Source organism: Rhipicephalus microplus, chromosome 4 (genome assembly GCF_043290135.1).
Source record: "Rhipicephalus microplus isolate Deutch F79 chromosome 4, USDA_Rmic, whole genome shotgun sequence".
NCBI lineage: Eukaryota > Metazoa > Arthropoda > Arachnida > Ixodida > Ixodidae > Rhipicephalus > Rhipicephalus microplus.
Genome location: NC_134703.1, coordinates 87,055,523 through 87,072,724, shown reverse-complemented (window position 1 = coordinate 87,072,724; position 17,202 = coordinate 87,055,523). Strand labels below are relative to the sequence as shown.

The window sequence follows — 17,202 nt, the reverse complement described above, 5'->3', positions numbered from 1 at the left end:
GCAAATATGAAATGAACAATATATGTTATTCGATTTCATGCGTGATTACGAAATGTATCATCCGCTGTTTTCAAATTACGCGTTTTTTTTTTTTTGCGGAAATATCCGAGACAAAAACACTTGATGAAGCCTCAATGACAGAAGTGAAGGGGGTGGGGGGGGGGCGTAGTTCAAAATACTCTACTGTATGTTATTTGAGTCAACGAGAAAATTTCTTTTACCTCACAAGCAAGCAAGAGAAATAACCAATGATGCTATCAGTAAAACCAGCTTCAGTAAACGATGAACACGTGTAGATTAAAATATATATATATATTATACCTAAAACGGAATACATGCTTGTACACGAAGCAACTGCATGACGATGAATCACCAGATTCACCAGCATTCAGAATCTATCGCAAACATAGTTGGCGTCAGATCTGTGAAGCTCAGCTGAACGTTCCAGATCAGCCGAAAAAGAATTTTCTTTTGTTCATCTAGAAGTGCGTCCACCATTCACTTATAACCTTCTGACAGTGGCATAGCTAGGGGAGTGACTTGGGTGCTCAACACCCTCCACCCCCCCCCCCCCCGCCAAGCGGGCTTTGTATCATTTGTGTATATGTGCATGCACATACCAGCCCACTCACGAGCATACATAAATGGGAGTCAGACCCTCCTTCTATACCCTCCCCCACCAAGGAAAAAAAATTTTTACTAACCCTCATAAGGCCCGTGTACATGGACGCGACGGGGGCGGGCTGAGTTGAGTGGCGGGTTCAGCTTACCTCGACGCGCCCGAGTTTATATGAACTCGCACGGACGAGTTGAGGTGAGCGGTGATCGCAGCGACGCTTTGCGTCGAGGCGAGCCGAAAGCCTGTCTTCCGGTACCGGTTTCCGCTCCTCCAAGCCTGCGCTCTCGCCGCTGTGGGCTGCCGTTGTTTACGCAGTTGTCGCTCCGCCACCGCGATGGCTGGCCTTGGTATTTTTTCTCAGTTTGCATTAGCTGTACTTTATGGTTGTGTTGGTGTCTTGGCTAACACTGCACAATTAAAGAGAGCGAAACCAACCCTGGACTACGCTTTTCCTCTGGGGGAAATTACATGTATTGGTAAAGGCACTTAATTTTTGTGATAAAGTCAATTTACACCACTTGCAAAAAACCCAAAACAAAACTTACAAAGAATAAAATACCCGAAAGTATTTGCCTTTTCATAGTCGAACCTGGCTGTGAAGAACGCAAAATAAATGCAAGCGGAGTTGGAATGCTGCGCATTAGTAGACAATTCTATGAATTCACGCAAATGTATTCTGCTGGCGAGGTGATCAGAAACTTTATTAAAGCGTTCATGTGCACGCATTTGAGATTTCTGGCGCACCAGCCGATTTTCTGCTACGGGCAGAGCAAAATAGCCGGTCGTGAGAACGATAACCAACAAGCTCTCGTAGGACGTGCCAAGCAAGATTTAAACGTAAAAGTGATCTGCATTTACCGCATAACAGAACGATGTCCTCGTCTTCGGCGGCGGTGTCAACGCCGTAATCTCTTGCTTGCACCATCGGGTGGTCGCCAAGCAGAAGGCTCATTTTGTCAAACCACTTCCACTTTGACGGCTCCCCGCACTTTTGCATAGGAGCAGGCGTTCCTGCGAATGCCAAAAAAGTCATTATAAATTAAAGCGCCTGAAAACTTTTCGAATCAAAGCGAACAGGGAGGTGCTTACAGCCGTGAAGCGTTTCTTCAAATTCTTCCAACAGGTCCTTATTTGCTCCCACGTCCACATCAGGCCCTGTTCCTTCAAACATCTCTCCAGGTCCATGAATATGTCCTTATATTTTTTTGCCGCTTGCTATCGAGCAAATCACTCAGTTTTTTCTGGTTGACTAAAGCTACCAACGTCGTTATTTCATCATCTGCCCACATGGTGCGTGGAGCCCGCGAGGATGTCATCGTGCCTAGCGCGCGCGTACCGGCCGACAGAGAAAGAGCAACGTCGGAGTGATGGGGAAGCGGAGACCGCGACGGGCGGGAGAGGTCACGAGCCGTCAACTCAGCGCGACCGGTTATACACGCCCTTTCTGAGTGCGGCGAGTTCGGTGAACCTACCCCCTGTCTCCGGAGGCCCGTTTACATTGACCCGACGAGGGCGCATTGAGTCGAAATAAACAGGTTTTCTGGACTCGCCCTCCCCATGTATAAGCGGACGCGTCGGGGCGGAGATTCGTCGCGGCGAGTCCCGTCGACCCGGAGACAGGGGGTAGGTTCACCGAACTCGCCGCGCTCAGAAAGGGCATGTATAACCGGTCGCGCTGAGTTGACGGCTCGTGACCGCCCGTCGCCGTCTCTGCTTCCCCTGTCCCCATCACTCCGACGTTGCTCTTTCTCTGTCGGCGGGTACGCGCGCGCTAGGTGCGATGACATCCTCGCGGGCTCCACGCACCATGTGGACAAATGATGAAATAACGACGTTGCTAGCTTTAGTCAACGAGAAAAAACTGAGTGATTTGCTCCAATCCTGCAAGTAAATATAAAAAATAGCAAATTACTTTCATTTTTAAGCATAAACGAGGCACAATAGAAATAGAGGTGTAAAATTACGGCAAAATGGTATGCGGCCGTATGAATTTTTACGTAAGCCGATAGAAATTTTACTCAAAAATATATATTGCATTCCAATTGAAATTACAAGCCCTCAGATTGAAAATTCATCGTGTAAGGATCTCACTGTCTAGTCCAAAAGCCACAGAAATCAGATTAGCCAAACAGGGTGAGCGTATGAGGCAAGAGGAACACTGTGCACTTAATTGTGGTGGAACTGTACACTTTGTTCCAACAATTGATGAGGGTCTTTAGTCAATTTAATTTAAAAACTGCTTATTGTTTTCAATTTAAAATTTTCAACGAGGTTCAGGGCGCCGCTTTATTCGTATTAGCGACAAGCCACAACTATTGCAAAAAAATGACTCGCGTGTAGAGCTTCAAAGGATTTTCCACAGCATCAGGTACACAAATGAAAGGCGTTACAAACCACGAATCACGGCGAATTCCTGGAGAGACCAGCCAGGGGTGAGCAGGGGACGGTGCGTCAGGCTGCGGATACGCCTGCGGCGAGCGCTGTGCCGCAACAGAACCACTGCTGCCATCGCGTTGTGCAGTGTTAGCCAAGACACCAGCACAACCATAAAGTACAGCTGGTACAAACTGAGAAAAAATACCAAGACAGCCATTGCGGTGGCGGAGCGACAACTGCGTAAACAACCGCAGCCCACAGCGGCGAGAGCGCAGGCTTGGAGGAGCAGAAACCGGTACCGGAAGACGGGCTTTCGGCTCCACGCAAAGCGTCGCTGCAATCACCGCTCACCTCAACTCGTCCGTGCGAGTTCATATAAACTCGGGCGCGTCGAGGTAAGCTGAACCCGCCACTCAACTCAGCCCGCCCCCGTCGCGTCCATGTACACGGGCCTCGGGTCGACGGGACTCGCCGCGACGACTCTCCGCCCCGACACGTCCGCTTATACATGGGGAGGGCGAGTCCAGAAAACCTGTTTATTTCGACTCAACGCGCCCTCGTCGGGTCAATGTAAACGGGCCTATATTCGCAAGCGCTCTTCGACTCGACTTTCACCCTTCACTTGACAGAGTTGCGCACTGCGCCGCTGCTCAGCTGAAAATGACGCTGCGCTACTCAAGAATAGCAGCAAATTATCACTAATATGCAGTGACTTTCCCTGCCTAGAGATAGCGCTCCCATCGTCTTTCTCAAGTAAAGGTGTAGCGTTGAGTGAAGGGGCGTTCTAGAATACGGGGGTAAGACCCTGTCTTGCAGCGCATGTGTACATTCAGTTGTTGGTGATAGCGTTAAACGCGAAACATGCTTCACCACTCGCATTTTCACGATTGTGTCGCTAGACAGTAGAAAGCACTCAAACCCCGCAACAAGTCACTTATTTAGCACGACGCAATTTGAAAAAGCACGAAGTCACTCGATAAACAGCATGTACACGGCTACTCGTAGCTTTGAATCATATCGTGAACACTGCCCAGCTCATGTGGTCAACCACTTCAACAAACCATCACTGCTTCTACCGGCGGTTGGAGACAAAGCTTCCGTGACACGCATGTACAGGGAGTACGCATATCGAACCACCGATTCTGCACAATGTTACTAAATATATTGTAAACGGTCTACGAGGAGTGATGTCGTCCTGCTTACCTACGATGACCACTTGAATGCCGTTTCACGAAGCATGGTATCCTGAGTCACAAGTGGAATGCTTAAATAGAAAAGTAACAAAGAATAAATACACAAACTCGTTTGCTATAAGCTGCCGTACACATATCAATCAGTTTTACTCAAAGGCTAAAGGCACCAGCCACCGGTGTCGCCCTAGGAATCGGCTGATGCAGTGCATCACAGTTCACGGCCACTTTCTATTTGCATCTTGGCCAAGTTACAGGCTGGACGGAAACGCCAACCGATCAGTGCTTTACAGGTCTGTAATCGCATGCTTCGATTTTTGACAGTCGAATTTGCCGCGAGAATCTCCTGCGATCTCTATTGCAACGGTAATGATGATAGTATTAGCTTTTTTTAAGCGCGTATTCAAGAATAAACAACATCGTGCATGTTCGTCTGCTAATCCATAAAAATTACAAAAGAAAGTAATAAATGCAGACTACGAAACGATTACAAAACATTTTTTTTGTAAGTTATTGGTGTATTCAAAAGTTGTACTGAAAACCATCTATGCTGAAAACACACTCTGCGAGCTCTACTAGCCTCTGCATGCTTGATTAGAAATAATTTCATGATTCAGTTTGTAATTTTGTGTTGATGTATAAAAGATTTCATGGTGTAATGTTTTTCTTATTCAGTTTGACAAAACAGTAAGGCGTGTTTGCCGTGAGCTGCTAATAATTATTCTGTAAAGAATTTCGGTTTTGTTTTTGAGTTCAAGTACGCAGCAGGGGTCGCCACTTGCATTATTGCGATAAACTGAACGGAATGATGTTTTAACGACAAGTTGTGCACTATATCTCTCATTTAAGCCTTTTAGAAGAAATTAGTTTGAACATTGAGACTTTACTAAGAGTTTTGATACGTTTAAATTGTCATTTTAAAGGTTTTTAACCTCCTCCGCTGCTGCGCCGAACGGACGACCTAAGCCTATCCGAGCTTCACCCAAGAGCGATGAACGTTGGTGATGCGTTAAAGCGATCAAACCGGCCTAATATTGTAGCTTTTTAACCCTTGGGACGAGTAGGTGACACTTGGATAACTTCACGGTAAGTACGCGTTATCTATGATGACGATCTCAACGCGATATTCGTTGATCCGTGATTTACGATCGCTCTTCGGGAGCGTTCGACGAGCGCCGAAAAAAAATGGGTCTCCGTGGCAGTGGTTTTGCCGAGCCAGGAAGCTCCGTATGTAGTCAACGGGATTAAAATTAGTGATTTTACCGCTTATTGTCTTGGAATTCCTCTGAGATAGGGCCGACTAGCAGTGATCGTTGCTCGAGTATGTTTGTTTACTATCCGTGCGCGCCGATCGCGCGTTTCGAGTCGCACTGATGCGCTCCGATCTCCCCGGGTGAGTAACGCCTCTGTTTTAGCCATTTGTAAAACTAGCGCTTGCCCGTTGTAAACGCGACCAAACTTGTTCGAGTACCGTATGAGAACTTCGGGATATAACGGGCGAAAACCGACTCGGGCCGTTTGTAAACAACCACTCCGTCACGCCCAGTCACGCCGAGAGCAGCGTCCAACTTGTTTCCCGCTGCGTTAGACTGTGCAAAGCGCCGGACGGCGCGATAAAATGGCATGTACCCTCGCGCAAAATACCGTCTATTTCAATTCTCTAGCGCCCTACATCGCTGGCGATAAACGGTAAGCGTTCGGGCTCGCTGGAGAAGCCGTTTAAGCGGCCCAAGTGCAAAAATATGCTGTGATACGCTTCATCTATCAACCGCTCAAACAATGTTCGAACACATGTTCGCGTATGTAACGTACACGATGTTGTTGGTTTCGTATATTTACATAGTCCTCTTCACTCTGTGTACCTTTCAGACATCCATTTGCAATATGATCGCCTTATATATTTTGCAGATCTCTCATGTAGCTACAAAGACGCACAGCTGCAACAAAACACACCATGCCAAAGAGAAGGGTAAGTATACTATGCTCGCATGCGCTAAATAGGGAATGAATACTTCGATTTTCACTTCACTATCATGTTCGCTGTTGGCCCGTGTTTTATGCCGATATTTTTTGTATAGCGAAACAGAACCAACCAGCTCGCTTTACTAACCAACTTTTATGTTTGTTTCGTGTTGCTCTTTATGAGTACTTGTTCTTGCCGATGTTTTATAAACCACTGCTACTGTATGTGCCTTCTCTAGTACCCGTGATCGAAGAACTATCGCGCTCAGAATGGGCTACAACTCACAATCGTATGGACGAGTACACTTCAAGGTTGTATAGTGGCGCCGACCGGGGCATATTTTTGAGGTATCTGGGGATAGTCAGCCTGTTCCTGCAATCATAAATCCTTCACCTGCTTGCTTTCAAGCCCCCCCCCCCCCCCCTACTTGAAGGAACTTTTTGCTTGCAATGCCTTATCTAAAAAACATTCGAAGTTTGGATGTCAACCTAAACTCACTTTTGAAGCTGATATCACGACTAGGGTGCGTGGAAAGCAAGTGGAGGCGATGCCTACTCTTAAGAACAGCCAAACCATCCCCCTGATAGCTCGAAAACACGTCACGATTGGCATCAATGTACAACCTTACAATGTGCTTGCCGATGCACTCTCACAGTGTAGCTCCTACTGAACGCGATAGTACGTGGAAGAGCATATATGTAATATAATAAGAACTCTTTGCGTACTCACAGTGACAGACCGATGCAGTCAATTGAACTGCAACATTTGCAAGGACAAGTCCGAACTGCAGCATGTAACTTCAGATTACTGTGCAAAGAATCAAGAAAATATCATTTAATGGTTTATTATCATTATTTATTTGTTTGTCTCATGGAAACTCTGTTCCTATATGCCTTTGATCATAAGTGTACACACCTAATAATGTTACGCGTCAACTGCTGGATAGAGTAGTTTCCAACATCAGAGAGAAGCAACTGGATCAGCGTAGGGCACTCGATGCACACCAGCTTTCTTCTCGTGTGATCTTGCCAGTATGACTTAAAGCTTGTGCGCATCTCTAAACAAACAGTGTAACAGGATTGTGTGCTTTCTGTGTTTGCGAATCTTGTGGCAAATATCCATACATCGTGTCAATACTACGGGCTACCATGACCAGAGGTCAACGTTCAGTGATGTTAAAGATTTGAAAGGGTGTACGTACATTTCTGTGTGCGCTGTTGCTGACCTTGCGATTTTCTTTAGCGACAGCTCAGGAGCACGAGCTCGGAGGAGTCTCGCTCAGATGAGAGCGAGATAGAGCCACCCCACGTTGTGACGCGGGGCCAGTCGCGCAAGTCTTCTGTCACGAGCACCACTGTCCCCATCGTCAAGGCTGATACCCCTGTCCCTGCTATTCTGACTGGCAGCGCCGTTGCCAATAGTAATGGTGCAGTGCTCGGAAAGTCGGTAACACCTCCGCGTACCCCTACCAAGGAGCCTTCTGAAGGTAAAGAACATTTTTTGAGCACTTCCTTTTCTTTTACTGTTTGCTTTTGACGGCATTGAACCTCAGTGATCGTCAGCGATCACCACGATCACTAAAGGCAAACCATAACAGTTGTGGCCACAACAGCACGGCAACAAGGATAAGGTTGTAGAAAATATGGCACTGATAGTGTCAGTTTAGGTTATCGGAGCAAACAGTGTGGGGCAAGATATTTAATCGACTATAATCAGCCTAAAACAATCAGTTATCTCTTCTCCTTGAGCTTTTCTTAATTGTGCTGTTCTCAACATTTACCTAAGAGACAGCTAAGTACCCTAACCTTCTTGGACCATATCAAGCTTTCTCAGTTGAAAGTGAAATAACTTATAAAGTCTTGTTTGTAATCACCATATTGTACCAAATTTTTATTTCTGTGGAGTTGAGCTATTTCTTTGGCATAGATAAAAACACTCCTATGCTACCAGTGGCATTTACTTTTTGGTTGGAACCATAGAAAAAGGAAAGGTTTAGTACTGTATTGATTTCTCACTGATTAATTTTGAAACAGTAGCATATTGAATAAATCTCAAGCTCTATAAAATTATTATTAATATCAACTGCCGCTTACTCAAGGGTCAGTAAAGCTGGCGGAAAATACGAGCACACACAAGACCATGCAATGTTCACTTTGCAGGTATGTCAGGAACAGGACTGTTTTGACAAAAAAAAAATGAAGCGATAATTATCTACTGGTGCACCAAGGTTGCCTACAGGCATTTCCAGAATGCTTGGTTAGTTATAGTAAAGTTCTCAAGTGAGAACTTGAGGAACACATGTGCTGAGGACATCACAGCATGTGAGAGCCTTACGAACAGGAAACAGTGTAAAACTTGGCTGTTTTGACATGGAATATCATCATGGCATCGCAGCGTAAAACTTTCTCCATATTGTATTTTCTAAGTTAGGCTAATTTCATACGTGTTCATACTGAAGCATTGGATTGTTGCCCAGTCATCGCCAGTGGCTAAATGAAAGCAATGTTGTTCTTGCTTGCGAGCCTTCTTGTTGTTGCCATATCAGTACCCCTCTTTACATGTTCTCATTGATTGATTTGAGGAATCTTGATGTCAGAAGTTCTCCAGTAACTGATATTTAAGTGAGGCTCAGCACAGTAGAATCTCAGCAAATAGAGCTCTTTTACGCAAAAGTGCTGCTTAAATGGAACAACTGGCTCTTGTATGATTGGTTTTGTGCTCTTGAATTCGCTACCCTTGTTTGTCTCTCAGTAAATTAAACTCTTGTTGAACGAAACACATTTTTCTGGTCCCTTCAGGTTTTTCTTAACAGGAGTAAACTATACAAAGGCCTACTAGTATCAGATTGCTACACCTAAGTCGTTTCTACAGTCCAGTACTCAAAGTTCTTTACCCAAAGCTCTCACAGCCTTCTACAGTTCTTTACGGTACTCATTACATTAAAAAAAAAGTAGAAGGTGCTCGCCATAAATGCAAGTGCATAAGAGTTTTTTTAGAGCTGGAAATAAAAGGAATTCACAGAAGTGACTTTAACTTTTCCGTTTGTCTCCTGTCCTGCTTTCTTCCACTGGAAGCAGGGGAAGTACCGAACAAGCGGCTGCGACAGGTGCGGTCGCGCCTGTCCTCGGAGCCCCTGTGCAGCGTATGCTCCCAGGCACTGCTCGAGAGCCGTCGCAGCCCGCCCGCGCAGCTTATATCCTGCTCTCAATGCGAGACGTGCGGTAAGTGGGGCCACCTGTCCTCCACCTGCCATGTTCATGCCAATCAATTCGTCTCAGTCGGGTGGCAAGAAACATTAGACAAGGTTTTTTTTTTCTACTTTTTCTGCAAATGGCTCGAGCAACACCCAATGCAGTGACTCGATCATGAGAATTACAACAGCAGGGTGGTGGTGGTAGCAGTGAGCTGATCCTTTGTATGCACGGAATGAAATTCCAGCTGGAATCAGCTAGCTTTTTTTTTTTTTGCCAGTTCCGCCATGGAGTCACATGGTTGATTCCATCACTGGTGAGTGTGTGATCTCAAAAAATAACAGCTGTCAATATAAAATGTTTTGTGGACGTGCCTGAGGGGTAGGAAGACGCATTTTATGTTCACAATTTTTGTGGTGGTTGGTCTGCAGCTTTCTGCTCTGTTGATATACGACAAAAAGAATTTTTTTTTCTTATTCGGTCGACAGCCTTTTCTGGAAACAAATTCTGCAGCATCTTATTACTAACACTTTAAATGTCATGGCTTGCCAAACATGCACAGTGTTTTTCATGACTTTTAGCTTTGTCCATGAGCGAATTTCCACTTTCATGAGCAACCCTTGATGCAGCTACTATTCAGTAATACTAGGACTGTGCTGCATGAAATCATAACCGCTGCATCATGTCAGTGGCTACGGCGCTTGGCTGCTAACCCGCTAGTCTTTGTTTCAGTCCCGCACGCTGTGATCACATTTTTGTGGAGGTAAAATGGTCAAGGCTCGTGTACTGTGCGTTCTCGGTTAAGGGGAGACATGGCAATGGAAATGGTAAATGTGGTCAAAATGTTCAGTTTCTAAATGATTTTTTTCTGCAATCTTGAGACCCTGTTTTACATCAATGGTGCAATATTAGACCAAACAAAGTAGTATAAGTTGAGAAAAAGCATTTTATTGGTGGGCTGCCATCAAAATATGTGAGAAAAGTGGGCTTTGTTAATGCGAATCTCCAGCTATCCCTTGGCATAGTGCCACCGTATTGGCATCATTGTAGACAGGACAGATAGATCGCAGCTCAAGATAGCCACAAAGTTGCGTTTCTATAATGAAAAATAAAGCCAGCACACTTCCGAGTTCTGTTTTCATAGCCTTTAGCTCCAATTTCTTTAAGCTCCGTTTTCTCAGCGTTCATTTTTTGAGCCATTGTCTAGTCATCCTTGTGCGATTTTATAACTAATGAAGATATAATCACTCTGTTTTCTGTACTTATATCCTAAGACATTGATGAGTGCCATACAGGTGTCCATATTTGTGTACACATCATACAGATTTTTGTTATTGGCCTTCCGTAAAAGTTGTTAGTAAGACAATATGACCAGGACATTTCAATTTTTTTGTGTGTGCTTACTTGAATAATAAGTAAGCCAATAGCATTACGGCACAAAATGGGCCCTTGTGAATATTCTTATGCAAAAATTTTGATGAACTTCTGTCAAATAATTAATTACTTTTGGGATGAAAATGAGAGTCTATCAAGTGTTGTCACTCAAAAACTACAGTCGAGCCCACATACTATAACGGCCCCACTTAAAACGAACAATATCCGCGTGACCGTGAAAATATACATTGGTTCAATGGCATAACATCGCACTTACAACGAACATCTCTGAGCACCGCTGATCAGTTACAGCGAACGCAGTCAGCGGTCTGCTGACTTCCTGGGAAACCAATTTCGACCATTGATCAGGCATCGGCGAGGTGCCCATACATTCGTATTGTTAAACGCCGACCCTGTCTCCGTGCCCCTCTAGTTGCCACTCTCTCCGACCGCTTTTGTTACGCACCCCTACGTCCTTTGTCCCCCCCCTCTACTCTGAGCATTCCGCATCGCCAGATGAGGCCCGTGTTTTCACACACCGATCTTTCGAAGACCGGTCGGCCATCTACCCCGTTTTTGATCGCTGGTACTGTCGACGTCACTGGCCTGGAGTGACCAGACCATTTGCCAACATCGTCGGCCACCGACTGTATCCGATAGCCTGCGTCTAGTGCGCGCTCGTGCGCTACCCCACCGAATGTGATAATTTGTGATTCGTTTCGTGTTAAGGACTTGTTCTCGCTCACTTCGCACTCAACTCAGCATGCCTTCCGCGCGCGTGTGGAAGCGCGAAAACGGCTGTTAATTTGCGCGGAACGAATCGCGAAATGTCGAAGTTTGTGAGGCCACGCAAACTCGCCGGCGCAACAAAACGATTTTTGACCACGACTGCCGATTCTTCGAACACCGCCACGTGCACCGATTCAGGCGGTCATGCACTCGTTTCAAGTTTTTCTACGTGAGAGTTTCTCGGGCCTTTCAAGCAAGCTACCCAACCTGCCTCCTTCCTGTGTGCTTTGGTTTTCAAGGTTGCCACCCGGCGCATCCTCTCCTCTCTTTATCGCAACTCCTTGCCCTTCTCTAGCAAGTCTACTCTCCTCTCTTGATCACAACCCCTTCGCCTGTCTCCACCTCCTCGCGACGCCCGCAACGCTGGCTCGAATTAGTTTCAGTTTAGGGGCGAAGCTCCCTATAGCGGCACCTGTTCGTCACTCGTAGCCGTTGTAGTATGTAAGAAGTATAACATTTTGACCTCCAAGGTGGTGCCGGTGAGAGATTTCTTCTGTGCTTTGTTGAACAATAAAAAATAGTGCTCAATTTACGTGCCAATGGCTGCTAATGGGGAATGAGAGACAGGAGCATTCAGCTTTTAGATAACGCGCATGCTGTGATCCCTATTAGCAGCCATTGGCATGTACATTGAGCACTATCTGACAAAAAAAGGGTTGCTACATTATACTCGCTAGGTGTAACCTCCTTAGTTTTAGACAGGTTTAGCGAGCGTTGAGCCGCAGTGCTATGAATACAATGAACTAGTATATACCATGAATGAAGTCAAGGTGGTTAAAGGTGGGAAGTAGATACGAAGCGCAAGCCGTAAGAAAGTAAAAGCCGAATTCTCCTGTCTCTCATTTCCCATTAGCAGCCATTGGCATGTACATTGAGCACTGACAGGAAAAGGTTGCCACGTTATACTCCCTGGGCGTAACCTCCTTGGTTTTAGAAAGGTTTTGCGAGCGTTGAGCCGCAGTGCTATGAACACAGTGAACTAGTATATACTATGAACTCAACGTGGTTAAAGGTGGGAAGTAGATTCGAAGCGCTAGCCGTAAGAAAGTGTGCGTGTACCACCTCTCGTTTAGTCCTTGAAATGTTCGCTAGATGACGGCGTTTCTATATGGGGAATATATGGTGAAAAGATGTGAGATGGTGGTATTTGGAGTGTTGAATAGATGGACGAACGGACACCCAGACAGATGCACGGATGGACGCATTAACAGACGCAGGGGCAGATGCATGGGCGAACGCAGGCATGGACGCACGAACAGACGCATGCACGGACAGGCAGATGGACGCATGGACGGTCACACAGACGGACGCATGGACAGGCAGAAGCAAGAACGAATGGACGGACGAATGCTTCACCCCACTCTCCATCATTCACTCCGTGGATATGCTGCCAATTTTTTTCTGACTGGAAACGCGCCCAGAGATGTTCCACGCGTTCTGGTTTGTGTGTCACGTGTGCGCTTCTTGCTCGCTCTTGGTGTGCGTGTGTGGTCATGATGGCCTGATAGCGACGGGAGGACTAGCACGTTTTTTCCTGCCGCTCAACAAAACGTTGAAAGTGTGACCACTTGGCTTGAGCGTAATCCGCGCGTTAGGTTCCGCGTTGCGGAGCACTTGCTCATAGCTGTTGACCACCTGGCAGCCAACTTGCAGCTTCGGGCGTCCCGGTATGCAGCTGTGGAGATGGTAAATATTTCGTGGGCGGCGGTGATGGCTACATGCCCGCGAAACTGTTTTCGCAAGGCCGACTTCGTCGACGTCGAGCCGATGCCGAGCCTGAAGCTTCCGAACAGGACCACTGCGGCGGCGATTTGTGGCAGCGCGTCGTCGACTCCGACCTGGGAGAGCGGGTGGGACATCTGTTGTGATGGTTTAATTATGGCCGATGATGATGCCGACACTGCGGAACCGTGCACGGATTAGGGCATTGTGAATGAAATACGTGGCGAGAGCGATTTGGAGGAATCGGATTGCGAGAACGATGAAACTTTGGAGTCAGTGCCTCATGCAGCTTATGCCAGAGGCCTTGGCGAACAAGCGCTCTGCCATTTTAAATGAACGCGAGACCGTTCTTATCGCTTCTGCTATTCGAAACACGTGCATCACGGACTTTTGAGGGCGTAAAAAGTTTGTGTTTTCACGCACAACTTTTTTTTAAAAGCTGTGTTTCATTTACTACGAACTTCGGGATACAGCGAACGGATGCCGCGTCATGCTCAGGTTCATTATAAGCGTGCTCTACTGTATATTAGATTGCTCAAAACTGAATTTAGTTATGATATCAGTGCAAGAAATTACATCTGCACACCGAATTTCATCACTTTATTTCCATAATAACAAAAGTAATTTAAATTGCCACGTCTCCCTCTTTAAAGGACATCACATAGTCGAAATTTCTGGACCTTTTCACTACGGAGCCTCTCATGTTCGCATTGTGGTTTTCGGCTGTACAGCTCCAGAGATTACTCTCTCGCCGAGAATGACTGTGTTTTTGACGAACAACATTGGTATTGCTAAATGCTTGAAAAGAAGGATTTGCTCTATGGGCTTACATGGTTGATGTGCTAATTCCAATGTTATCATACAAATTCAGTGGTGTCTTAAGTGGACTTAACTTTTCATTAATCATTCATTTTTTATTGTGGAATTGTAGCACTGTATCAAAACTTGTTACGAGAGACTGCCAAGCCTTAGAGCACCCTAATAGCTTTTTTTATTGGCTAGTTTCAATTTCATTTCTTGTGAGACCTTGACTCTTACTTCTGTCTGTCATATTGCTACACCAACTGATACATTTTGAAGCAGCATAGCAGACAACCAAGCAAGTTAGAGCAAGTTTCAAAGCATAACATTGTTATGCGCAGCACATAACACTACTCCTGCTAAAGAAAACCACCGTCTTGAGCTCTTGTGCTTAAAGAGTGGGTTTCCTATGTACCCACATGAACTTGAGGTGCAGTGTAGTGTGATCACACTCATGACTAATTTCACGTATTCAGTGTTCTGCATGAAAAGATTTTCTGTTGTGTCTTATTTTGTGAGTGCTGTGCATGCTATTGTTATGTGGTAGAAATGTTTGAGTAATTTTCCCTTGGAAATGTTTGCACCTTTAGCACAAAAGTTTGAAGTCATGCACCGAGTTGTTTCTATTACCTAATGAAATGTGTTGCTCATGTCGTGGAGAAAAGAAGCTGTAATGTGTGCTGCTTACAAATCAGGCCATGTAGTCACGAAGTCTGTCATTTTGCATTTCAGCTCACCCTTTCTGCCTGGGCCTCTCCGAGGAAGCAGCCAAGGTGGTCACCACCTATGACTGGAAGTGCCACCGGTGTCGAGTATGCGAGACGTGCCACCAGCCAGAATCGCAGAGTGTGAGTGGAACCAAACTGAATGGTGTGGAAGAATGTGTTCTTGTGCCTGTGTTTGTGCTGTGCTGTACACTTGACTATTCACCACATTCAACTCGACCAATAGTGTCTCCCAATGCGGAAAATCAATACATAGACTAACAGAACCTGCCCTGTCTATTAGTACATTTGTAACAGTTAAGGAGCTCCTGCCAGGTACTACTGTCTACTCTTGTTAGAAGGGGCCATCATAATCCGGCAAAACGAGCCCGCATTATCCAATGTCTGTAATATTATCCAATGTCTGTAACTTTGTTCAAGAGGGGGGGGGGGGAGAGAATGCGCGCCGCGGGATGATAATCCTTTTGATTTGGTTCAGCAGCATTGGGCAGGCTAGTTCCCCTGGTACATGCCAGATGAATTTGACAGCATGATTACAAAAGACTCCAATTACCAGCAGCAGTTATTAATAAAATTGCAGCGCTAATTCTAATCGATGAGCAAGTGCCGTTATGGTAGGTGCAGGGATGCTATGTTGCCCCTTCACAGCAGCAACGCGTAGCCTGATAATAAAGCGTTTCTACAGGCTTTTTTGGACATTTCTGTTGATCAGCTTAGAATGAATTTTTTGTGTGGACGGAAAGGCTTATACGCTTAATTGGGGCCACCTATTGGCTTCCGGAAGCTGTTGCCTGCGCGCAACCCCCATAGCTTGTTGGATGGACAGTTCAAAGTTGGTCTGAAAGTTCTGAACTGAGCAGCACTAGGGCACTTCTCACATTATTATTCTGATTTTACAGTGGGGCTCACCTGCTTGGAATACCAAAATGTCTTTGGGGACGGTGCCTTACAATGTTACCGTAATGAGTGACGAACGTCTAATGGAAGACGAAAAAAATGTTTATTTACAGTTAGCTGAAAAAGAAAGTTGCTATAAGAGATTGGCGAGCTCACCTGAGCGATGATGCAATCACATGTTGCCGCATTTCAGTCATTTGCCACACTTAAACGGCTTGAACCATAGGTGTGACTAACGTGCTTCATGACTGGCTTTGCTGAAGGCTTGGCTTGGCCAGAAGCTAGCAATGCTGCAATGCAAATTTACATGGCTTTCTTGGCGTGCAGAGAGCAGTGTGGTCAAGACTTATCATCCTGCATCAACACATGAAAAGTACACTTTGTTTCTAATTTAGAGAAAAATGCTGCTAATTTCATCAACTATAGCCAATAATTCATTGTACTGCAGTTCTCTAAAAGCGAACTTCACTCCATTAATTTAATACATAGACAAAACTTAGGCTGAATAATAGTTCATTGTATGCAAATCTCTTTTGTATGCGAATCTGTTATAATGAGCGTAGACTGTATTAATGACTGTTTTTGTCTAATCAACTATTGTCTTTTTAGTGTGCACACTTAACAATGAATGTATGCTTTGTGTACTACTCCAAGTTGTATGCCATGCGACACAGCTACAATGAGTTAAGGAAGTACAAACACTCTTATCCCTGATGTGTTTTTAAAGAGTTTTTAATTTTCACCTACAGCGCACTAATGCTGCATCAATACTGTCATACTATAACCTATTTGGCATGATGTCTGACAAAATTTGAGCCTTTTCTGCTTCTTCTTTTTCCAGGCCCTTCTCGTGCTGTGCAAAAACTGTGATCGGTGCTTCCACCCGAACTGCCTCCCTGCTCAAGCGCTCACAAAGTCCTGTTTAGGTGAGTCAGGAGCCTCAACGTTGAACTAGGTTGAAGGGATCATGCGGTTGGAGGACAGACATTTTAGTGTGTTCCAAAAGTGGTTCACAGAGCATTGAGGGGCCAAAGCAACTTGACAGGTATCTTCCTAGGTGTCACTCTCAAACATTGTGACATTATTTGTACTGTTCGTTACTAGCGTAGATGTGTGCTGCCAAAACTGAATTTTGGCCATGTGAGTCCTGCAACCTTCAGGTCAGGAGTAAAGCTTAGTAACCACCAGACCACCTCAGTAAATTCAAACTGCTCTTTTTGGGGTGTGCACTGCTTTTACATCACACACTGTCCTATAGTGAGCCCTTCTCATGGATGCTGCATGGCGGCAAAATCACTCTGTCTTTATACAGTCGCTTGCAAACGTGCATTTGCAAGCAGGTAATGTTATTTTTTATTGGAGCTTTGAAACAGACACTTGAAAGCAGCCTTGCAAAAAGCTATCTTATCATCTTTCAGATTTATCTTGCTTGCAGGTAAGAAACAGTTAGAGGCACTGAACTACCACAGGCTCCTAGTGTGAATTTGTTGAAAAGTGTTAGAGTCTTCTGGCATTTGTGTAGCATTGATGCATCTGTGGCCTTTGACTTTAGCAG

At 45.4% G+C, this 17,202-nt stretch overlaps 1 protein-coding gene and 1 long non-coding RNA gene across 4 annotated transcripts in view; one reads left to right on the top strand and one right to left on the bottom strand.

The window, feature by feature from the left end:
* Window positions 1–4,191: 4,191 nt before the first annotated feature.
* Window positions 4,192–15,891, bottom strand: LOC142814490 (uncharacterized). Its single transcript, XR_012894935.1, has 3 exons — window positions 15,804–15,891; window positions 6,878–6,955; window positions 4,192–4,259 (listed from the first exon to the last, which is right to left on the bottom strand). It is a non-coding gene; the product is annotated as an uncharacterized LOC142814490 (long non-coding RNA).
* Window positions 4,930–17,202, top strand: part of LOC119172182 (histone acetyltransferase KAT7) — a 57,875-nt gene continuing 45,602 nt past the window's right edge. For 2 of the 3 annotated variants that reach the window (XM_037423209.2, XM_037423207.2), the window contains exons 1-6: window positions 4,930–5,271; window positions 6,094–6,154; window positions 7,391–7,634; window positions 9,223–9,369; window positions 14,758–14,873; window positions 16,489–16,573. In XM_037423209.2, coding sequence (XP_037279106.2) covers window positions 6,140–6,154; window positions 7,391–7,634; window positions 9,223–9,369; window positions 14,758–14,873; window positions 16,489–16,573 — 607 coding nt within the window. In that variant the 5' untranslated portion in view covers window positions 4,930–5,271; window positions 6,094–6,139. The remainder of the gene's footprint in view (window positions 5,272–6,093; window positions 6,155–7,390; window positions 7,635–9,222; window positions 9,370–14,757; window positions 14,874–16,488; window positions 16,574–17,202) is intronic. The other variant, XM_037423208.2, reaches the window with a different exon arrangement.